The sequence below is a fragment of the Sander lucioperca genome, chromosome 13 (assembly GCF_008315115.2).
Source record: "Sander lucioperca isolate FBNREF2018 chromosome 13, SLUC_FBN_1.2, whole genome shotgun sequence".
Lineage (NCBI taxonomy): Eukaryota > Metazoa > Chordata > Actinopteri > Perciformes > Percidae > Sander > Sander lucioperca.
Window position 1 is genome coordinate 5,010,001 of NC_050185.1, and position 24,380 is coordinate 5,034,380.

The 24,380-nt window shown below is 40.0% G+C and overlaps 2 protein-coding genes across 3 annotated transcripts in view; both read right to left on the reverse strand.

Annotated features, from left to right (window-relative positions):
* uvrag (UV radiation resistance associated gene) overlaps window positions 1–3,685 on the reverse strand; it is a 97,435-nt gene extending 93,750 nt beyond the window's left edge. Inside the window, exon 1 of the mRNA XM_031310848.2 lies at window positions 3,352–3,685. Coding sequence (XP_031166708.1) covers window positions 3,352–3,456 — 105 coding nt within the window. The 5' untranslated portion in view covers window positions 3,457–3,685. The remainder of the gene's footprint in view (window positions 1–3,351) is intronic.
* Window positions 3,686–6,528: 2,843 nt separating this feature from the next.
* dgat2 (diacylglycerol O-acyltransferase 2) lies at window positions 6,529–23,285 on the reverse strand. Of its 2 annotated transcripts, XM_035990882.1 has the most exons (9): window positions 23,124–23,285; window positions 22,958–23,092; window positions 20,881–21,009; window positions 20,515–20,622; window positions 17,640–17,710; window positions 11,391–11,595; window positions 10,270–10,444; window positions 7,897–8,099; window positions 6,529–7,660 (listed from the first exon to the last, which is right to left on the reverse strand). In XM_035990882.1, the coding sequence occupies exons 2-9, from the start codon at window positions 22,995–22,997 to the stop codon at window positions 7,506–7,508; spliced, it is 1,086 nt and encodes a 361-aa protein (XP_035846775.1). In that variant the 5' UTR covers window positions 22,998–23,092; window positions 23,124–23,285; the 3' UTR covers window positions 6,529–7,505. The 2 variants fall into 2 exon arrangements, with proteins under 2 accessions (XP_035846775.1, XP_031166876.1); XM_031311016.2 differs by having other exon boundaries at window positions 22,958–23,246.
* Window positions 23,286–24,380: the final 1,095 nt, after the last annotated feature.

The following is a 24,380-nucleotide window of genomic DNA, read 5'->3' on the forward strand; positions in this document are numbered from 1 at the left end:
CCTCATTGACATATCATTGTTTCAGCTAGATGTACCTTATAAACTGGAAACTGAGGGTATGACATTGCTATCACCATAGAAGTATGTGCCTCCCTAGTAGCTACTAGTAGAAAAAGTCCTATTGTCAAATTTGGCAAACAGAGCCTAAAAAAAAAAAAAAAAAAAAAGAGTATCTAGGTTGGGCAAAGTACAACATGAAAAAATAGCATGTATGCTAACTGATCAACAAGCCATTTGCAACTCTGGGTGTCATGATTTCATGTCTGCCTTAGGCGAGTTACACAAAGTAATAAAAAAAAACATAATCCTACACAGTCTTTTGGGTTATAGATACATTCAATATGCAATCACAAACAAATATTATATTATGATAGATGACTGAGCTTCTCGCCCTATCTCTAATGGAGACGCCAGACACTCTCCTGAGAAAACCCATTTTGGCCGCTTGTACCCGGGATCTGGCTCTTTCGGTCATTACTTTTTATATTGCACTCATCATTTCTCCTAAACAAGCTCCAAATTAACACTTGTGATTGGTTAGAATGTGTACCTCTGAAAAATGAACACTACAGCAAAGCAGAGCTGGCAAATATGCATAAATATATGATAGATATTTGTTTGTTTTGGGGGTTTTTGTGCTACTTTTTTTCACATGCTTTGTATTAGGTCTGTGTATTGGCAAGAATCTGGCGATACGATACGTATCACGATACAGGGGTCACGATTCAATATATTGCAATATATTTCGATACTGTGCGTAAGGCAATATATTGGGATTTTTTTTTAAGTATAATTTTAGAAAAACTCATATTTAAAAAAAAAGACATGATGTTCATAAAAGTCAAAGAAGTTTACTTCAGTACACAGAAAATCAAACTACCAGTTTGGGATTGTGGTTCACAGGTTCTTAGTGAGCTAATGTTTATATGCTGAAGTAGGCCAAAGTTCAGCCATAGCTACGTTGTTAGCTTCTAGCAAAAAGTCAGGCACTGTTAGGCAAGGACACTAGTGGTGTGTCTCAGCATAGTCATCTAGTGGTAGGGGGTTTAAACACAACATAAACCTGAACCACTGTCTTACATGAATATTTTTTAACATTAAAAAAATAAAAGAAAAAAGAAAAAAAAAGAAAATCGATATTACCTTTTTGAAAATCGATACAGTATTGCAAAATAAAATATTGTGATACTCAAGTGTATCGATTTGTTCTTACACCCCCCTTTGTATATGAGAAACCGGAAGATGTATTCAATATTCTTGTAATCCAATGTGGCATGGGCAAAATGTTTAGAATGACACAGAAAAATAAATAAACAAATGTATGATGAAATATAATTAATATATTATTATTATTATTATTATTATATTGATATAAAAATAAGATTTGGGTTAACACTTGATGTGTGTACATGTTCTGTCTTCTGAAAGCACAATCTCTTATCCCAAAATATTGTAACATTACAGTCCCTTCATATTACTTCAATATGTATTTGGTCAACAATGCTGTTCTACATGATTGTGTGCATATCACACAGCCCTACAACAGAGCAAGCACTCTCAAAGCACAGTGTTTGCATTTGGTTGAGTGTTGGGTATTTGTAGTGCTGCAGCTCTAAAAGGTTTGCCATCTAGTTGTTTTTAATGCACTCTCACAGTTTTCATACCAGGTTTATGAACAGAAGTCACAAGCCCTCCGTAATAAACCACATTAATCATCTCTCCTGAGTTTAGCTCTTAGACTATCTTTTGGAACTGTAAGACAGTAGGACAATGTTCTATTATGGAGCTAGGGAAGGGTGTGGGAAGAAACAAACTCAAATTCAATCAATGGAATCTGGAAGACAATTTTACATCTATATTGAGGGGATGTGTGTATCTATGGCGATTTCCGATTAGTGCAGCTGTTAAATAAGATTTAGTGATAAGACGTGCATTGGTCACAGCTCCATGCCTTTATAATATCCACATGGTCACAGACTAATCATGTGAGAGAACACATGAAATTTCCTAAAATAAGAGCTAAAGATAGAAAATGCAGAGGCATTTTTAAAGGGTCAGTTCGGCCAAATACACAGGGACATGTTTTCTGCTTATCCAGAGTAATTGTATTTGGCCAATACAATGAAAGTGAATGGGACTTCACTGCAGATACATCTTTCAAACGTAAGTTTCCAATGCTTTGAAGAGCACAAACAAAAGGCCATTCATCGCCATTGTATGGGGGTCGCTGCAGAAAATTCAGAGCCAGAAATGTTAAAACCTAGACACATAACATTGAAACCATTTACATGACCAAACACCACTTTCTTGTTCTCCTATATGTACAGTGCTTAGTAGGACATACTATACAGAGTATGATTTTAACCTAATCAATTTGAGGTAACATAAGTTAACTTATGTTCACACCTTTGCTGTGACTGGAGCAACATACTGTAAGGGTTCTCGATGGGAGATTCTTGGATTCCTGATGTGGACTGAAGTAGTTTGATCTAGGTCCAAGAAACTCTTTCTGCATATACTGTAGATGTGACTCATTGGATGTTGTGTGCAGATCAGGTGTGTGCTCTTAAAGCTGCACAAAATGATTATGCTCAGCCTAATAATGATATCTAATAACGTGGATAGCCTGTTTCTAGCTACCGTTACAATCAGCATCTGGCCTAACTACAACTCAAAATGTCAGGGATGGTAATGTGTCTGTGAGGGCCCGATTTTACAATCTGAGCTCGGTAGCCCTAATGAATGAACTGTCAACTTTTTCCATGTCGTTTCCAAATGAATGAAATATGAATGGATGGATGAGAAACCGATTTGTTAGGCTTTCAAAGAAGCAAAAATGAAATCAGTTCATGGTCTAGACTTTTTTTTTTAAATCCCAATAAAATAACTGTATGAGGTAATATAACACCACAGCAATGGTATGCTACCGTTTCCCTTTAACGTTAACTGAGCTGCCACCTGCGTGCTGACCTGACATAACGCCAAGTTAAGTTGCCATTAGCAGAAGCATACTAGCTTCGTGCACAAATAAACGTATATATACCCTCAAAATAGTGCAACACACTGAAAAAGTCGGGCTCTAAAATGCCTACCAGCAGCCTAACTGGTGTTAGTGTATCTGGGGTGTCAGTCCACTTCCATTAATTTCCAGTAAGCTAACGCTAGCTAACTGCAAGCTAGCAGATGCTAGGTAACTAGCTAACCTGACAGGCCTGCCGTGTTTCTCCAGGCAGCAGTTGTAACTGACGTTGTAAACTACAGTATATTACACACTGACGCGGCCCAGTCCAAGTTTTTTTGTGTCATTTGAAAGCAGTTCGTATTGACATAAGTCAGAGGCTTTGCATTTACCTGCTGGGATGTGAGCTCTACATGTAATGCTCGAGAGGATGAAGCTCCAGAGTTGGTGACAGAGGCGGCGGGGATAGCGAGAACCCGACCGGTGATGGAGTTCATCCTCCTGTCGGCATCTAGCGGGTCCCCCTCATTCAACAAAACATCCCATCCAGGACATCCAGAACACTCGGTTTAAAGTTTACGAAGCCCCAGGCAACCACCAGAGACATGCAGACACGGTTGTTTGTGAGGGTAAAGCGCTACAACAGCTGTCAGCTAACCAACTGGACGTAAACAAAGTACAGGCTATTTTGCTACACTAGGTTCGGAAATCCGTCTCCGGTTGGGAGGCGCGATACCTAGGCTGCTGATTGGCTCGAACTAACGTCAGTCATGTAAAGGTGGTTCCTGCTACTAAAACTCGTGTTACTATTGGTTGTATTGTCGGTTTATCATCCAGGATGGGGCGGGTGTCCGTTGAAATCTGTCAAAGCTGCAAAATAGAAGGAAATTGCATAGCACAGCGTGACATGCGGGTGACAGTTAAATGATGGCACCCAGATCATTTCCAGTTCTCACCTCTCATCTCCATTAGAGCTAGTACAAAAACTTACGAAAACTATTCAAATGTATGCTGTACTGGCCAATCCTGGGGCTCTTTTCCACTTATGTTAGTGATCTAAGTCTACACAAACATTAGGCCATGAACCAACAGTGGAGAAAAAGGGGCAGCTGTCAAACTACTAAGTGTGACATATCTGATTAATAAAGTTTGAATTGTGTTCTCTATTATTTGGAATATTTTCTGTGCACTAATAATTTATACTCTTTATTGATCCCCAATGGGGAAATTACAATTTACACTCTGTTGTTATTACACACAGGCCTGAAATACACACACATGCTCAGGTCCTTTTACATGCACTGATGGAGAGATGTCAGAGTGAGTGGGCTGCGACTGCTGAACAGGCGCCCTGAGCTGTTCGGGGGGGGGGGGGGGGGTCAGTGCCTTGCACTTGGCAGTGCCCAGGAGGTGAACTGGCACCTCTCCACCTACCAGCGACCCTCCGGTTCCCAACCCAACTCCCTACGGACTAGACCACAGTAACATTAAAGTATTCCTCATCTAGCAGCTAGGGAAATTAAAACACCTCAGGAGGCCCCTGAATCCCAGAGATAGAAAAAGTACTCATGTAAAAGCAGTAATACCACAGTGTAAAAGTACTCCATAACAAGTAAAAGTCCTGCATTAAAAAGTATACTGAAGTAAAAGTACAAAATGTAGGATACTTAAAGTATCAAAAAAACTCTCTCCATGCAAAATAACACATTTCTGATTGTTATATACACACATACACATACGTCTTTATTGTATAATTGGATCATTATTATAATTGATGCATTAGCAAAACACTAATGTTTTAGCCAATGTGGACTGGAGCTACTTTCATCTACTTTCTGTTGGATAGTTAAATCTGTAACAGCGGATTATATTTTATAAAATGATCATATGTTTTGAATGCAATGTAACACCTAACTAAAGTAACATAATCACTGCAGTAATAGTATATTTGTTTAATCTGAAATGTAGTAGAGTAAAAGTATTGAATAGAACATGTGAAAAATACTCAAGTAGGCTTACAAGTACCTCAACATTGTACTTAAGTACAGTACTTTAATGTACTTTACTTTCAACCACGTGTGTGTAAGCTCTGATCACCCTGACTGCAGAATATTAAGCAACCATGAGGGGGCAGCATCACACACATAGAGGAGTTCTGTTTCCACAGGGTCATTGGACTTTACAACAAGTACTGATTGCTTCTGTTTTTAGGAAAACTCTGTCTTGTGTATTTAAAACAGACTCTGCTGTGGGAAGTGAACATTTAGATCATAGATTTAAGATTATTTCATGTATTGAGTTTGATGAAGTCTAAGGTTTGTTAGATGTGTATTAACAGAAGTCTCAAAGGATCATGTCTTCCTGACAAATGGTTACACCAAGGGGGGCAGTGACCAGTGGTGGAAGAAGTATTCAGATCCTGTACTTAAGTAAAAGTACTAATACCACACAGGGACGTTGTTAGCCCTTTTTTAGCGGGGCTGAAGCTACCCCAAAATGTTCCTAAGCCCACCCAAATAATAATATATAATATGTAATAAAATATATATATATATTTTTACTGTGCACTCTGTATCACTCCCTACGTTGAATCAATCTTCCTTCACCATTTATCCGTTTGTCGTCATGCACTGCAGTCTGTCAATTGATCGAAATGGCAGAGTATGGTATGTGGACGAGCGAGGTAGAGAGTGACTGAAGAGAGAGAGCACCAGGCGGCATTAAAGTGCTCATACAATGCTCATTTTCAAGTTCATAATTGTATTTCGAATTTAGTATCAGAATAGGTTTACATGGTTTCATTTTCAAAAGACACCATATATTTGTTGTACTGCACGTTGCTGCAGCTCCTCTTTTCACCCTGTGTGTTGAGCTCTCTGTTTTAGCTACAGAGTGAGGCATGTTAACCCTGTCCCTATAAGTATTGGGCATTTATCTATTGTTCTATGCCAAATATTTGTAAAAAAAAAAAATTTAAAATATGAGTATTTTTACATTATAATATTGCTCTGTTTTCTTCCTGTGAAATGGTTTCAAAAGTTTTAACGACTCATCCTGCAATCGGGGGCATTTACAAATTTTGTCCAATGAAAACGTTTTCTCAAGTTTTGCTGTCCCGTCCCCATGACTATAAATCCTGCCCGTTACCCGGCCGGCGCATGTAATAAGACCAACATGGCCTAGCGTTACGCTTTTCGAGCTTTCTGACATGTTACATTCAGCAGTTTGACCATCGCACAAAGCTACTATACTCTCAAAATGGATATTTAAAAAAGGGGGCATGAATCATGTGTGGATAACAATATAGACACAAGCATACCATTGAGAGGCATCAGCTCCATCGCGGGGATGAGCCTACGTCTTAAAGCTTAAGAATGTTTAGGGCTTAATCTCGACAATCAAGTATACAATGTTGAATATTCTTGCATGTTTGTCCTACAGTGGGTTGGAGGAAGTCCTAATCAAATGATGTCTTGTGTTTAATTTGAGAAAAAAAAAAGATGTAGCTTTAGAAATATATCTCAGTGATGGGGAAATGTTTCCAAAAACAAGACACAAAAAGACACTTCTCCTTCTGAAAACATACAAAAGTTTAATTTAAATATTGGCAGACAGATAATGCCATTCATCACAGACAGGTCTCGCTGTTTATTGCGTGCACATGGATTACACTGCTCTTTATGAGAAGGCACGATGGTGAAACCACAGAGAACTGGTCTTCAAATGACAGTCTTATAATGTATTGCCCATCAACATGACACAAGCTTACTTACTTCATTTCCAGGATAGATTCTTTACTCACCCTTATTTAACAAAAGTACTAGTGACACCCTCGAACATAACACCAGTAATAAGACCAGTGTAATCCTTTCCTTTTCAAATCATCACCAATGACACGGTTACAAAGAGATCCACTGGAATCAAACAACTCAGGATTTTCACCCACAAAACCTTTATCTATTATTAACTTTTTTTCACTTGAATATACAATAAATCACTGAAGTTGTTGTTGCATAGACAAAACCCACCCATCCAGACCTGGGCACAAGTGGGACAAGTAAGGGAAATCAAGCCAAGCAGCACAATGACTGTCTTGGGAAATATTCATATTAAAAAAAAAAAAAAAAAAAATACAAAAATCCTCAGAAGGCAATTAGAAATACAAAAAGTGCATCAGAAAAATCCATTGAGGGACAAGCACTAAAAATAGGCTTGTTCCTCTCTACATTATACAATTAATACTTTATGGCATTATACAATCACATGTACTGTGCATTCACAATATGGATCCACCCTGTAGAATTCCTTTCACCTTTGGCTTTTATACAGTAGAAATGCATGTATGTGCGAGGACAACGTAGGTCTTTGGCTCAATTAAACTTTGGGCTTATTATCCCAATAATGAAGTGGTATCTTACATTTGCATTGTTTGTGCGTTAAGCATATGATATTTTAAAAAGAGCTTAGGGAGAATTACATGGCTGCATGAGTGAAAGACAGCAAAAGCATTGGCACTTCTCTTAAATCCAGCTCCCCTTGTCCCCCTTCAATGGATGTACAGGACTTCGCTCTCTTTCAGGCCAAAGCGGGTCTTGTACTTGTCAAAAAGACACTGGAGGGACCGGACGTACATTGCATGGTACATTTCCACTACCTCCTCAGTCGGATCCTCAATTTTTGGGACTGTGATCGGCTCCCCAACTGTAAAAGAACAGGAGGCGATTAAAACAATGAGCTAATCAAACAAACTTTAGTTGAAATTGTTAAGACCATCAGCATTAATCATTAATACACCCTTCAGGTTGGACATAGCAAATATTGACTGTGTCCGTTCTGTTACCTGTAATGAACTGTACTAAAATAGCATTGTTGACATTCTAACCCCTAATCTTTACCTCATTGAATCCCTCCAACCAAACATTAGCAGACAAACTTGCCTATGGTGGTGATAGGTTTGGAATAAGGCGCGATGCCCCAGGAGTTGCCGAAGAAGAGGCCACACCCGTGGAAAAGACACGGGGCAAAGCCTAGGATCTTCTGTAACTTCTTTTGGATACATCTCCATAAGGTTCCCTCCTCGAAGATCACCTGCTTGTAGGAATCGTTCTCTCCGAAGGAATACACTGGAACCAGGTCAGACCTGAGGAAACACAGAGGACGCCTCGTAAAACTCGCCCTTAATGTACACTTACGACAACACTGCTACTGTAGGACGATGCCAAGAAGTAGGTTTCAACAAACAAGAGGAAAAAAAACAAAGTATCTATAAAATATATAAACAAGTGTCTAGTGGTGGATACCCAATACATGTAAAACAAGGTTCTAATCGGGATAAAGAAAGCATATTAACACTTTCCCTTGGCTAAAACAAACTGTGCACACTTGTTATACAGAGCAATACAATAGCTTGTCTGTTGGCACAAGAGTCATGAAAGGGTTTATGTAATCAGGAAACTTTCTGGATTGATATTAAATCTACCAAGTATATCTGTAGCCGAGTTTAAAATAGATTTGACCAGGGGCCCAAACATTTCCAGAGATACTTTTGGACCTAGAAAACCTTTGGAACTCTCATTTCATAACTGCTCAATCATTATCTTATTAAGCAACCACTGCATGGAGCATCATCTACACTGGGAGTTCCAAAACTTTTGTTTGTGACCCTTTAAGATAATACAAAGTCAACTCACGACCCCCCCCCCCCTCCGCGGTTACAAATTTCTGTGCACTGTGTGCACTTCAAAGAGTGATTTTAACTTCTCCCACCATTTGAATTAAACACTTTCTTCAAGGAATTGAGAGTAACTATCCAGCATTTTACCAGAAATAAGAAAAAAAAGTCCCAATTTTTTTTATAGCAACCAGAAAAAACAAAACAAAAAAAACAAAAAAAAACTATATTATAAACATACCTACTTTGGACAAAGTTTGCACCTTGTACAGTAAATTACAATTGCACACATCACAAGGTTGCAATTAAGGCCCTTTTAAAAGTTTTTTGGGGCATTTTTAGGCCTTTATTTTCACAGAACAGATGAAGACATGAAAGGGGAGAGAGAGAGAGAGAGAATGACATGAACCCCTGGCTGCTGCGTCAAGGAGTTAACCTCTATATATGTGCGCCTGCTAAAACCAACTGAGCTAACCCGGCCACTTTTTTAAACATCTGTGATTGCAAACCTTGAAATTGCACTTACTACTGAATGTTCCTTATTCAACTTGTGTCATCACTCAACTTGTTTCGACATCATCTCTATTTTATAAGCATCAAAACTAAGCCGTAAAAGTTCCAGAAAGTGAACCAAAAGTGACCTCAATTCACAGCTCAGGCTTTTTTTTAGCTGGAATGAATTCTGCATAACTGCATGTCTCTTGTACTACCTCTAAGCTTCTTTGGACAAGGTGCACCCTGTGATAAGCCACAGCTAGATTTGAGAAGGAATCAGGCTTGCTTCCCTTTATAGTACCGTTTGTTCTAGTGATTCATGCGTGGCTGAGCCCAGCCCGATGCCAGCTCACAAAGTCTGCAGTCTATCATTGCGCCACTGAATGTTGTGTGCGTCGTTAATAACGGTCCGTGTGAAACAATGACTCTGAGCGGAGCGTGCCGCATAACGCGACTAATTGGAATTAAACGAAGCTTCGAGGCAGAGAATTTGCCTCGAAGCTTTTTTGTAATCAAATTATTCGAATAATCGTTTCAGCCCTACTCCGCACGGAGCCGCTGTAAAATAGTCGTGCGAGAGAAAACTCAGATTGGACAGATAGTCTAGCTAGCTGTCTGGATTTACCCTGCAGAGATCTGAGGAGCAGTTAACCATAGTCCTCAGAAATCCACCAGAGTTTAGAATGCTAACACAAAGAAAGCGGAAGGAAAACGGACATCGGCGAAAACACATGCATCCGGCGGAATTTCCTGCGCCACCGGAGCAATCCCGGAAGTGAAACGCCGTGGATATAGACTACTCATCAGGTAATAAACGGCTGGTTGGAGCCAAAGAGAAAAAGAGTACAGGTTTCAGCGATATACACAACGCACAAGAGTACACAACCGCTACACATGCAACGAGCAGCTCCTAGTTTTACAGAGGGACGAACCTGCACATTCATAAAAAAAAAATATTCTGGGATGCTCTCTGTGAGGTCATTTCAACCTGCCTGTGAGTAATAATCTAGGAATTATTCATTCCAATCAGCCACTACAGCCCTGAGAATGACATTCTCATCGTCAAATCAGAATTGGTCAGGGCTGTGTTTGGTCGCTGTAACTGCACGTGTCCTTGTCTGTGAGTGTGGTGCAGCCAGCTCACCCTTTCTGTAGGGCCAGCCTCACAAAGCCTTTTCGGTTCTTCAGGGTGACCGAGTTCTTGCCCGGCACACACTGCAGAGACTCCGCAGCCCCTCCAACGACGATGACCACAGCATTACCTGTCCCGCTACATGAGAGCAGGTAGTCGATGGAGTTCCTGTTCACTGGACAGATACCTGAGAGTGGGGGAGAGGGGGGTGGAAAGATGATTATAATTGCAATAAAGAAGCAGTGCACAAGAGGCAATTACACAGACTTATTTTTAAGTTTGTTACATCTTCCTATTAGATCTGGTCAAATACTGGCTACAAAATAGGGGAAAGAAAAAAAAACAAAAAAAAACAAATGTATACAACATATTATCGCAATATTTTCTGTGGCAATACTGCATCGATACACGGACGTCAAGTACAGTACTCATCTTTTATATAAATTGTCATGTTCTTATCATATGGGCCCCCTCTGAAAAGCGTATGATCATTGTACCTTCTGAAACTGTGTTTAAATGATACGATGATGACGTGTGAATAAAAAAAAAAAACATGTATTTTCGCAATAATATTGGGACAGAAGCATCAGGATATCGTACCGCGGGCCCTCTGGTGATTCCCACCCCTACTGAAAATGTTGTAATTCTCGGTCTTTTTAGACTTTCAGGCTTTATTGTACTTAATGCATTGCTCTGTGGGCAAAATCCACAAGTCGCACCTGCAGAGAATCAAACAAATCATATTCAGCATGTGCAAAATCTGACATGCTGCAGCTGAAAATGAAATTTGTCTCAGAACATTGAGACGATTGTTTCATTACACATAAAAAGGGTTCCAAAGAAAGTTGTACAAGGGCTATTTACCAATGTAGCGTTTCGAAACGTGCACGATAACCTTATAACCTATAGCACCCTAAGAGGGTATGCACAGTATCTGTGGGTAAAGCTGAACAGCAAACAACCCTTCAGAAGGGAATAGTTAAAGCTCTCTCAGTCAGTGAAATCACACACAGGTACACAGAAGCCATTTCAGCTGTGCAATAGGCCAAAGGTCCGCTCTCTTACAGATACAGTTATCAGACTTTTTAAAAGCACTCAAACAAGACCCCATGGCTTCTCAGAAATCCTCTCACCTCCAGACATCAGGTAGTCTCGAAGGACAGGCAAGCGGAAGTTTCCTGCCAGGGTTGCCAGGGAGGGCTTGATGCCCGGGAATTTCTTGGAGAAGCCTGTAGCCTCTGTCCCAAAGTTGCAGAAAGCACCAAAACAGAAGATGCCGTGGGGATGGTAGCCAAAGATGTAGTTCCGGCTGGGCAGCAGGTCGTGGGTTTTAATAAGCTGGAGAACAAGAACACAAAGAGGACCAGTGTGAGGCGGATTTCCATATGAGGGGCACACTGCTAGACTGGGAACATCTGACAGGAGAAATGTCATGTTAGTGACCAACATGGCTACAAGGCTTGAGAACAGAAGCTGTGTGCCAATTCCATGGTATATTCTAATCTCATGCTTGGCTTTTCACTGGTTCCTGCCTGGTTGATTTTATTCCTGTTTGTTTTGGAGATGTGCCATACAACTTAATTATTATTATTACATATATCATTTTAATATTTATATTTTACTACTTTTTGAAGTTAGTATACAAACATATTTACTGTATACCAACTGAAAATGATGCAACTAACGATAATTTATTATTGATTATTGTTTTTTAAAAATGGCTTGGTCTATAAAACGTAAGACAAAGTGGAAAAGAAATATCACAAGAGGAGCCCCAAGATCAGGGGTCTCAAACTTGCGGCCCGGGGGCCAATTGAGGCCCGCAGGCTGATATTTTGTGGCCCCCCTACTTGACAAAGTTTAGTGTCAGTGCAGCCTGCGCGTTGTTCTGAAACGCACCTTTTTGCTGAGTCGTTGCGTGTGCCGCGCTTTTATTTTATTTGTTTAGCACTTACGGGCTACCATAGCTAGTCTCGTGACTGCGGTGTTTGTTGCCAACGGTTGTCAAGCTAGCCAACCGTGAAGTACCTGGGGAAGTATCAACGTTAGTCACTTGGTTGAAACGTGTTCCAGAGTGACGGAAAATATATGCCATCACCCAGTTCCAGTCATGTCTCTCTTAGGGCTGAACGATTAATTGCATTTTCGATAATATCACGATATGTTAAAACGCGATTTCCTGATCGCAAAGGCTGCGATTTGGTCACATGACTCGCGAGAGCAATCAGTCTGCACTCCGTAGAGAAAGCATCAACTAGCATGCTAACGCTACACTATACCTTGAGCTGATTTCTGTCATTCAAACAACTCTGAGTTGTAGTTTAAAACTTTTACAGCCATTTTAATAAAATGAAGGGTTTTATTCGGGCTTGAGTCTATACATGCAGTTAATGGATACAGGCACACAGAACTCAAGGCTCGATTGGCAACGATTAGCTCTGATTAGCGGTTAGCTCTGATTAGCGGTTAGCTCCGGTTAGCGGTTAGCTCCGTTATAAAGATATGGAGTGAAGGAGCTGCCACTGAGAGGGGTAACAACCAGACTGATAAATGACGTTCGGGGAGCTTTCACAGCAGCGTGGCCGCGGTGTTTCAACAGTTTTATTAGTACAGTTAATCCCACGGCAAGAACACCAGCAACTAGCTAACGTAACGATAGCCTCTCTGAGCAAGTGCACTCGGCAGCACGCAACTTCACGAGGGGGAGGGGCTGGAGGCAGCTCCTCTCTGTGCACTGTAAAAAATTACACTGGTGTGTGTGTGTGTGTGTGTGTGTGTGTGTGTGTGTGTGTGTGTGTGTGTGTGTGTGTGTGTGTGTGTGTGTGTGTGGATATACTATATTTTTACTTATTTAACTGTCTAGTGTGTAATTGTGTGTTCATACTATACATTATTATATTATTCTTTGTTGAATAATACAGAAGACAAAGAGCTTAAAAAAAATAATCAAATCGAATTGTAATCGCAATATTTGGGAAAAAAAATAAAATAAAATTAAAAAAAATCGCAATTAGATTATTTTCAAAACTCGTTCAGCCCTAGTCTCTCTCAAAACGTGCCGTGAAGAGAAAGGTTGGCGACGAGCACAGGCAATTTCAGTGAAAGTGGGAGACAGAATATTTTTTCTATCGAGCACAGGAGCACAAGTACGGTGTACAAGGAATATGACATCAGGGAGATGAGAGAAAGAACCGGGTCTTAAAAAATGTCTATTGAGGCAAAAAGATTTATTTAAGAAAGCAAACAAATAATACTTTTGTTGAATACTTGACGCGGCCCAGCCTGACCCACACTCTGCCTCGAACGGCCCCCAGGTAAATTGAGTTTGAGACCCCTGCCCAAGATGATCTATTTACATTCACTTGCTTTGTCTGACCACAAATATTTTTTTAAAGAAGCACATCTTCACATTCAGGAAGCTGGAACGGGAGACTGTTTGTCATTCATTGTCAATTGAAAAATTACATAAATCAATAGTCAATTTAGTTGCCAATCAAACTTCTGTCAATCATCCGTTTGCTAAATTTGTTTCAGCTCTAAAAATGATGCAACACATCTGTGTGGAAATGCAATCCAACGGTGAGGTTCAATTGGCAGCGACAGTCTCAAAGAGACAACTAAATGTTTTTCAAAAATTAAATAGATTTTCTGAAAGGTCCCTGGGCTTCTATCACCACCATCCACTGTTGCTCCACTTTCTGTGTTTTTTTTTTTTTTTTTTAAATGCATACCGTGTTTGAGTATACAATAACTAAATTGAGCAATAGACTGTAAATGTATGATGTCAATAGGATACATGTGATATGAAATGTTCAATCCATACATGCATTCTGTAGCTACATATTTCCGAGTGTCAACAAGCTACTTACTCCAGCTTAGAATAAGTATGTAGTATGAATTTAGGACACAGTGTATGTTTTTGTACAACAAGGACATCCTTATCAGCACGAACCCGACATGACTCCCTCTGTCTGCTCAAGTACAGTCATAAAATACTGACCCCACTCTACATGTTGTACATATGTGGTATTGATAGCAATAAAGTACAACTTTTAAACATTCAGCATTATTTTACAGTAACCTCTTGGGTTCATGCTGAAATTGCAGAATCTCATAAGAGCCTTTAACTGTGCTCGGATCTGCACGGTAGACTCCGATCCATCACAGTGTGTACACAAAGCTCCCTTCCTAGCTACTAGTCAAACACAACCGTTGCATAACCACATTAGCAGAGGGGATCACATTCAAGATCTCCATAGTACCGCAGGACTCCACCTGGCTGGCATGGCAGATGTAAAGGGAGTACAGTAGGACAGAGGGAGAGGTGCACACCATTTACAGGGTTTCTGCAGGTTTTACCAAGTCAAAGTTAAGACGTTTTATGAATGAAATTTAAGACCTATATTACGACATAAAAGTACAACAAAATGCAGAGTCACAAAAGTACTTGCAAATTAATAAATGTATTCAAATTGAATAAAAGCGACACGGAGTAATAATAATAATAATAATAATAATCTGTACTTATACAGCCAATTATATATACTGTATATTTTATATTTGGACGACCGCAAGAAATAACTACAACACTACAGAATAAAAATAAAAACATTTCAATGAGCATTAGAGGTAGCGTTACATGGACGTAGTAAATTAAGACCCATTTCAAATTATTTAAGACCTAGAACACAATACTTTAAGACTTTTTAAGGCCTAGAATTTTGAAAGGTTTTACTTTTTTAGACTTTTTAAGATCCTGCGGAAACTCCGATTTAACACCTTCTATATACACACTGTAGTTAGAGAGGATACAGTCCAGAGATGGAGGATTTACTGGTTACAGCATAAAACCACCAATGTTACAGAAGAGCCTTTGTTTCTAGTGTTGAGACAGACTTGCAGACGTTCATGTAACAGTCACACTCCAGACTTCTGACTTGGATTTTTAAGGCTGTTTTGGACTTTGACCAGTTGGCTTCCAACTCATAAATAATAAGTCATGTTGGTAGAGAACACTTGCCCTACCATCAATAGATGCCCCTGCAGATATATTCTGGTTCTGTTGAGCTATGGGACAGTAAATGATCACGTAATGCACCATTAACTGACTTAACTTTGTTGCAAGAGATAGACGTTCAGCTACAGCCTGCGTCGGTAGCTAATAATCAATATTTCAACGTTTGACTAGGATTGGGCATCGAGAACCGATTCCTACTTGGAATCGTTTAAAAAAAATGACGATTCCAGTAGAATCGTTTCTTTATTGGAATCGTTTGGAGGATTTGGTTTTAAATCTGATCATAGGTTCCAAATTTAACATGTGCAAGTTTTGGTTTCCGTAGCGGCCAGGCTCTTGTTGTGTTGCAGCCTTGGAGCACAGTAAGCGGACCTCTAGTGTGGCTTTATTTTACGTTCAAAAAGCTGTAAAACTGCAACCCACCATTGAATCAAAATCAAACTTTCCTCGTGACCCGTTTCAACTCCACCCCTCAAAGAATCGGAATCGATAAGAACCGGAATCGAAAGGAAGAATCGCAATTGGAATCAGAACCGTTAAAATCCAAATGATGCCCAACCCTACATTTGACAGAAAGCTAAAACTTTGCACGACTTCAAAATAACCACACTCACCAACGCATGTCTTGCAGCAATATTGAGAGTGAAATGTGAGTCAACTGTAATCAAAGAATGATCTCATCAACCCACAGAGGCAAATGGCTACATAAAAACCCCCACACTGAACAGATCGATGAGATGAGCGGTTCAAAGGTTCAGCTGCAAAGAGAAGGACTTCAGAATCTGCACCCTGGAGTTAAACCGCCCTCTTTTCTTTTTCACACTCTGTACAGCAGTAGATAAGCTCATCAACACCTGGGCACTGAAGTGATTTTATAAGGTTTTCTTTGCTATCACTCAGGGGTGTCGGACCGGGGGTGGAAAGGGGACCGAGTACCCAGGGTCCTCATGTGAGGAGGGCCTAAAAAGATGCTAGAATTAATAGCTGTGGATGTGGGGATGGGTCCATAGAGAATACCTTTCTACAGGGCCCAGATTGTTGTGCTACGCCCCTGCTATCACTAATGAAGCTTGCATAAGCTCAACCAGGACGACTACCTTACTTCACAAACCCTTCCTCTCTCCTTAAGAGCGTTTACACATGCATCAGATTCAGCCATTTCCTCTTTCAAACCAATCATATTCACGCTACCAATATTTAAACATGCTCTTCTCTTCGTAGCGGTCAGCCGTAACTCAGTGCATATGTCACGACCCACCTCCACCCTTTCACCTCCAGCTCATCATTAGCGCTCTGGCCGAAACGCTTCCCATAATCTTAGACATTTTATTGCAGAAATGTATGTAATGCTACATGTTGTACCTTTAAGTAGAATTTTCACTTTTCACTTCGTTATTTATATTTCTGGAAACTTTCACTTTTACTCCACTACTTTTCCTAAATAAAAATGTATACTTTTACTCCGATACATTACTCTAAGGGTCTTCGTTATTCGTTACTTGCAAGACATGATTTTGTACGTTGGGGTGAAAGATTCTTCCTCCCAAAAAATGAAAACTCTGTTTCTGTTTTCCTCTGTGTTGATGTCAGACTTTGAATTTGATGTTTAAGAAGGTGTGGAAACCCTGAATACTACGCTTTACTATAAGGAAGCCACAATGAAGTTCATAATCAAAGTTTTTCTTCACTTTTACTTCTATTATTAAGGACATTTGATATCTGAAAATTTCTTTTGATACTTAAGTATATTACATATCAGATAAGACTTTTACTCAAGTAATATTCTAAAAGGTGACTTTAACTTCTACCAAAGTCATTTCCTGGTACTTGTACTTTTACTCAAGTAATGCTTTCAAGTACTTTATACAAGACTGATGCTCAGGTAGTGTACCGAGCCTCCCCTCCTCCCCCCCTGCAGGCAGTGTGTGTGTGTGGCAGTTTGCGATAACCAGGGTCTAAAGATGCACTGTGGAATACCCGAGAGCAAAACGAGCTATCAGATAGGACAAAGTCTCCCAACTCATGTCAAGCACTCCTCATAATCACCACGGGACAAGGAACAGCATGGAGCCAGCAGCTGATACCTGATCCACCCCTGATAAGCTTATCTATATGGTCAAACCTGTGCAGGACTGGAAATTGATGAACAAGCTAAAAAGCATACAATACTGACTATCCTAAGCAAGAGTTAAGAACTCTTTGTGTGCAACAACAAAATACACAAAGACACACGTGGTTTCATGGTTAACTTCCCCTACTGGTTGCAAGCCAGTCTCTATACCAGACCTGTTCAGAGTTTAAGGTTGGGGATGGATAAATTAGCAAAGACACACCAAAAAAAAAAAAGAGAGACAAAGTTACCTACCCTGATTGGGAAGTAGTCTCTGAAATATGTCCACACTGTCCAGTTTCTCACCCAAGACGACCTTCTGCCACCTAAGAAGAACATTAAAAATCACTAAATTACATCAACTACAGCTGCTAGAATATATATATATATATATATATATATATATATATATATATATATATATATATATATATATATATATATATATATATTCCATTATTTAATGAATCATTTAGATGTCAGAAAAAAAGTAAATTGGCCATCCGGGGCCTAAAGTAACCTCTTCAGATTGCTTGCCTTGAAAATAGTTTCCATTTATTAACACTTCTGATCCTCATATTTAACAAGCTGGAACCAATGCATGCAATTACTTACTCCATTATCAAACTTGTTGTCAGTTCATTTTCTGTTGATTGACTAATTGTTTCAGCACCCTTCAAAAACCATTTTAGCTCCACATTCGCATGTAAATACGACAAGTATGTAGTACGGCCATGCTGGCTGCATTGTCAAGCTGTCAACACTCATGGATGCATTATAAGAACTGGATACAGCGTACAGGCGGCACCCAGGTGAGTTGCTCAGTGGTGCATGAAGTAAGTAAGTTTATTTGTATAGCACCTTTCACAGATAAAAATCGCAAAGTGCTTCACAATAAAATGTAAAACAAATTAAAATACAAGAACCTATTTTTGAAGCTAGCCTGGATGCCAGCCGAACTTAGCCCCGCCCACAACATTCGAGGTCGGGTAGTTCGGTCTGGACTTGATCCGTTGTGGAGCAACTATGCTCGAACCAGAGCTGTTCGGACCAATCAAATTGTCAGGGCGGGCTTTATACAATGGACAGATGATCAACAGTAACGTAATCAACCACGTCACCAAAGAGCGCTTGGGTTGAATTCGTTTACGACAAAGATGGCTGCCGCTGGAGAATTGAGATGTGTAGAATCCGCCATGGCGTCTGTTATAGAAGATATCGAAAGCGCATTCATTTTAAAAGAGGAACAGAGAACCGCGATCAAGGCTTTGTCTTGTAACGCTCAACATGCGCCACATGCTCAGTTGCTCCGATTGGTTGTAGGTCTATCCAATTGAGTGCAGAGGCATTTTCTTTCCTGGTTCGGTTGAAACACGCCCCATAATCCCAGCCCAATGGAGCAGCATCAGACTCATCTTCTGACTAGAATCCGAGTATGACCACGTCAGGCTAGCATGAAGCCATCAGGGAGCCAAACATTACCCGGATGATAGACGCTGTGGCCATAGGTGTTGATTTCGGTGGGGACGGTGGGTACGCGTACCTATCAGATTTCGTCATGAGTCATTTTGTACCCACCACGTTGTCTTTTTTAAAACCTCGAGCTCAAATTTAGTTAAAAAAAACAAAAAAAAAACCGTTCATAAACACAATTCTTGAGCGACTGATTCCAACAAATCCACAAAAATCTCTACTATCCCCACAGGGAAGGCACAGACACAGCCGTTGTGCTGCTACGCTTCTCTGCTCACAACACTGCCTGTCAGGACATTCTAAAATGCTTAATGTGGTTTAATGTACCTAAACAACGATCAATGATCACCAAATTTCTCTCATATTGCTCCTCATAACCACTGAAAACTGTCCCAAAAAAATAAAAATAAAAAAAAATAATATCAAACCAGAAATTTGGTGATTGATCGTTGTTTATGTACATTAAACCACATTAAGCTTTTTCACGTTAGGACTTATAAAGCCCATGAGAACCGTGGGGAGTCAACCCACAGCCTGAACTGAAAATGTGAAGCAGAAACGCTTAATATCAGATAACATCCATAATAACAGGACTTTGGACTTTTGATTATGAAGAGCAATATGCGAGACAAATTTGGTGATGATTGATCGTTGTTTAGGTACATTAAACCACGTCAAGCTTTTTCGTTACAATTGGCTCTAATGAAGCAGAAACGCTTAATGTCAGATTCGATTTTCTGACAGTTTTCCGTGGTTATGAGGAACAATATTAGAGACAAATTTGGTAATCACTGGTCATCGTTTAGGTACATTAAACCATATTTTTATTCATTAACAAGCTACAGGACAGTGTCTTTCAAAACATGACCTGCGTGAAAGAGAAAAAAAAAAAAAAAAAAAATGAACGTCATTGTACCCAGCACTTCTGGAAATGCACTTCCGAATGAGTCTCTGTCCCCAGCACATTTCAAACCAAACTGACGCCCATGGCTGTGGCCCATAGAGCAGGCGCACTACAGACCTCCGCCAGCCGAGCCGGCTACTTCAGGTTTAGCGCTCTGCTAACTTGAACGGGGATTACATTTTTTAAATGTGCTGATCTTTTATACTTTCCAAATTGTTATCCTACCGAATGGATCAGTTCTGATGGTGAAACAAGTCATTTAGTGACGCCAAAAAAAAATAAAATAAAAATAATAAGTATTTTTGTCTATCACTTATTGTTTATCACTTGACAGGCCAGGATGCAATTCCACCGATTGGCTGCCATGTTTACTTTGCTTAAAAGCCCGGCGCACTTCCTGGAGGCCCAATAACACTGTGCTTTAAGCTAAATGCTAACATCAACATGCTAATATTTAGCAGGTATGTTTACCATGTTCACCATCTTAGTTAGGCTCTGTAGGATGTGAACATTTGCTAATTAGCACTAAACTCAAAGCTTGTTCATTCATTTGCTGAAGATTTCAACCATTATCGATCCATGTAACGTATGTAGACCCAAACTTATCATCCAACTTATTTTTTTCAGAAACATCAGTCCAGTAACTTCAGATATATAATGCTTGATATATGGTCATCTTTCTTCACATTTCCAAAATTGGACTATTGTCTAACAGTGATTTTATCTTTGACATCGACATCTTTTATGTCTTGCCTTGTTTCGGGGTGTTCCAGTCAACGATGAGCCAGGCGGTGTAAATAGCAGAAATAAGCCAGCAGTCAGTGCAGAACATGTAGATCAGTAGCACAGTGCAGGCAGCACCTGAAGGGTAAGAGGAGAGACATCCAATCAAGTATTTAATAGAATTAGTAAATACAGGCTAATTACCTAAGATTGCAGGCTAAACTAACAGGATTAAATATTCTATTAGGAGCTGGTAGGAGAGTATTCATGTGTGCAGCTCAGAGATCAGACCATGAGACTAATGAGACTACAAGCTAAATCTTCTAGGTTTCTTTGCTTTCTTACAGCTTACGTGGAATGCACAGCGCCGCCAACACACAAAACACACTCACTCACCCAGCACTAAGAAGGTGATGACCCACTGCAGCACAGAGATGAGCTGCAAATGTTTCTCGATCTTGGATCTGCAGGGCCAAAAAGCCACGGACAGGTCCTGCAGGGCAGAGAGGATGCCAGAGCCGGTGCCTGGAGGCAAAAGATGAGACAATAAAAAATGTTTTTATTTTATTTCAAATAGTCACTTGGGTGATTATTGAAGATAGTTACAGAAGCTCAAATAGATGGAGAAGCAGTGAAAAGATGCAGTCAACACACTCCTAAGAGCAATACTACTAGTCCTGGTTTTAGGTCAACCAACCCAAAACGTGGACATCAAACAAAAGAGATTTGATTTCCTGGAACACTGTGTCAAACAACACAATCAAAGCAGCTTTACATCGAGACACATTTCAGCCGAGCCTCAGCCGCGCAGCCTCAACTACTCACCAGCTCTTTTTAGTCACCATCCCATGAAAGGGAAGCCATGCAGCTACATGTGAGGAGACCTTGCGCGGGGAGGCAGGAGCATAAAGTAACGGACACATTAGGAGCGTCTGAAGCCAGTGAAAGCTCATGCTGCCGAGAGCCACTAATAAGAAAAAAATCTCCCCTCCAGGAAAAACACTGTCGTCTAATCCCATCTGTGCACACTGAAAATAACCCAGCACTGGGCTGCTGCTGCTGGGAATACCTGTAAACCATGATCCTATGGAGCCTTAAAGGCTAGCACTGCAGAGGACTCTGCAGATGAAGCAACCAGGTGGAGCATGTGCGCGTCTGTTAAAAAACATTGGTTTCTTTAAATGTTCAGCTTTAGGAAATACGCTCCAAAAGCATACAAGTAGGGCTGCAACGAGGAGATAGGTGTGGCAAAGCGAGACTAGGCTGCAGCTAACGATTATTTTCTTAGTCGATTAATCTGTTGATTATTTTCTTGATTAAATCAATTAATTGTTTGGTCTATAAAATGTCAGAAAATGGTGAAAAATGTCAATCAGCCCAATATAACGTCCTCAAATGTCTTGTTTTGTCCACAACTCAAAGTTATTCAATTTACTGTCACAGAGGAGAGAAGAAACTAGAAAATATTCACATTTAAGAAGCTGGAATCAGAGAATTTGTACTTTATTCCAAAAAAAAAAAAAAAAAAAAAAAAAAAAAAAAAAAACTCAACCGATTAATAGATTATCAAAATAGTCAACTAATCGATTCATCTTTGCAGTTATTCCACTGGCTCAATAGAACTGCCTTGATGATTCTGTACTGCACGGATACACTCGTGAGCTGCAGAGTCCACTTAAAAAGATAAGTTCAGTTTTTAAGTCTGTCTTATAATAATACCGACTGCCCATATGTAGGCCTACATTAAGAGAGTTATTGCTTAATTGTTTCAACTTTCCATATTAAGAGATCATTCTTAAAGCCATTTAAGAGGAAGTGATCGGGGACAAAATCCAGTCTTTGTACTACCTTACCAGAACAGCCTTTCCTGTTAAAAGTGCATCCATTTTCACAAAAATAAATCCCTTTTTTCACATTTTAGACATTCACTAATAATTCTTCATTTAGCCTAAAATTTTCATTGCCAAACATTTCAACTGCAGACAAATGGAAAAAAGGAGCACAAATCAAACACCGTTATTAATTATATTCTGTAATAAATCTGCATTTCTGATCTCCTTCAGTATACAGTACATGCAGTGTTTACACAACCGTGATCAGGACTTTTTTTGTTTTCAATAATCCATGCATTGACATTTTTGAAAAGAAAAAATTCCCATTGCTTTCCTGTAGTTTTCCCACAAAGATCTGTTAAAATAATGATATTTTAAATGTTACGTGTTTGCACGGCAAAACAGCTCTTTATTAATCACCAATGTCAGAGTCAAACCGGCGTGTTTTGTGTTTCATGTCATGACCTTTTCCAGGAACTAGACTACTTCTATACTCCTAAATTTGTTTGACCACCTGTGTGCACGCGTGTGTGTGTGTGTGTGTGTGTGTGTGTGTGTGTGTGTGTGTGTGTGTGTGTGTGTGTGTGTGTGTGTGTGTGTGTGTGTGTGTGTGTGTTTTCTCGAGCCAGACACCGTCTTACCCTTGAGGGTGCCAGAGTACGCAGCAAGAATGGTCTTCATAGTGGAGGCTTCTTGGATGGAGCGGGAGCCCGAAAGACGAAACACTGATGTTAGCTAGCTGTCAGGACGATAAGAGTCCAACTGCTCCTCCGTCGTGGCTCCCTTCAACTGCAACACAGTGAAGCGCCCAGCGGGCATTTAACCAGCGCGGGGAGGAGCCAAGGAGACGGAGACACGATAAGAAAACTGTAATAATTATTAATAACGTGCCAAGGAGTGTGGACGTGAGGCGGCGTCCTCCCTGCACAGCTACAGGTGGCGAACAGAGCTGCGTTGCTGCTGCCGAGCCTCCCTCACTCTGTATTTATCGGGGCGGTCACGTGGCTCAATTGTTCAAAAACACCGAGTTGTATTGGACAACTGATCCAGCCTCCCCTCACCTCTTCACCTGTGTCAGTCTTTGGGATGGATGAGACGGATGTGTGTTTCAAAAATGACATTTTTACAGTCACACTGAGTGTTAGGTATTGTGTCACATCTCTGAACGTGCATTAACAAGTCCGTTTGTCCTGATTTTATGTGTTTTAAGATAATTTTTTTTCCCTTTATTAGATAGTGGATAGACAGGAAAGGTGGGAGAGAGATGGGGGATGACACGCAGCAAAGGGCCGCAGGTAGGACTCGAACCCTGCCCTGCAAAGGACTCAGCCTACATGGAGTGCACGCTTTTACTGGGTGAGCTAGAGGCCACCCCATGATTTGAGGTATTTAACATTATGTGTAAACATCTCATGATGCTCTGCTATGAGAACAATACTAAGTCATTTATTTAACCAGGAGGACATGGTTATTTGGATTGTCACTAGTGTTTTTCTTTGTCATTATTTATACTGTGTTGTTATATTTTACATGCTTGGTCTACTCCTGTATAAATCTATAGGCCTATAACAAATGTAATACTGTTAGAATTTGACCAATCAATTTCTATAGGGAATCTTTATTTAATGTTCAGTTTATAATATCCATAGTTGGGTCAGGTTACTTTGAAATGTAGTCAGTTACTGAATACAAATGACATGGCATGTCAAATGACATTTTTGTATTTAGCAAACATTGGATTACAAAATGTATATTTGTAATCTAATCTGAATAATTTGGGATTACTTCAATCAAACCGTGAAAATAGTGCACCGTATAGGCCTACTAAAAACAATGGAGTTCCACAACTATTCTTTTTTTCTCTTTAAACAAACTCAAAACATTTTCAATGCAAATAATTCAGCATTGTCTGCCTGATGAAGGTCTAGCCTACTGAAACATCATTACATTTATCTTTACAAATAAGATAATGTGCAGAAGTCTCTTTGAAGCTAGTCTCGCATTGCCAGTCCTATCTCCACAGCGCTGCGGACAAAGTACTTTGAAGTACTTCATATTCAGCAT

Excerpts from the sequence above, each read along its gene's own strand:
- dgat2 (XM_035990882.1), bottom strand. The coding sequence starts at position 22,997 with ATGAAGACCATTCTTGCTGCGTACTCTGGCACCCTCAAGG. Across the intron at positions 11,596-17,639 it reads GAGACTACTTCCCAATCAGG|CTTATTAAAACCCACGACCT; the intron begins GTAGGTAACTTT and ends CTTGTTCTCCAG. Across the intron at positions 7,661-7,896 it reads CAAACCTATCACCACCATAG|TTGGGGAGCCGATCACAGTC; the intron begins GCAAGTTTGTCT and ends GTTCTTTTACAG.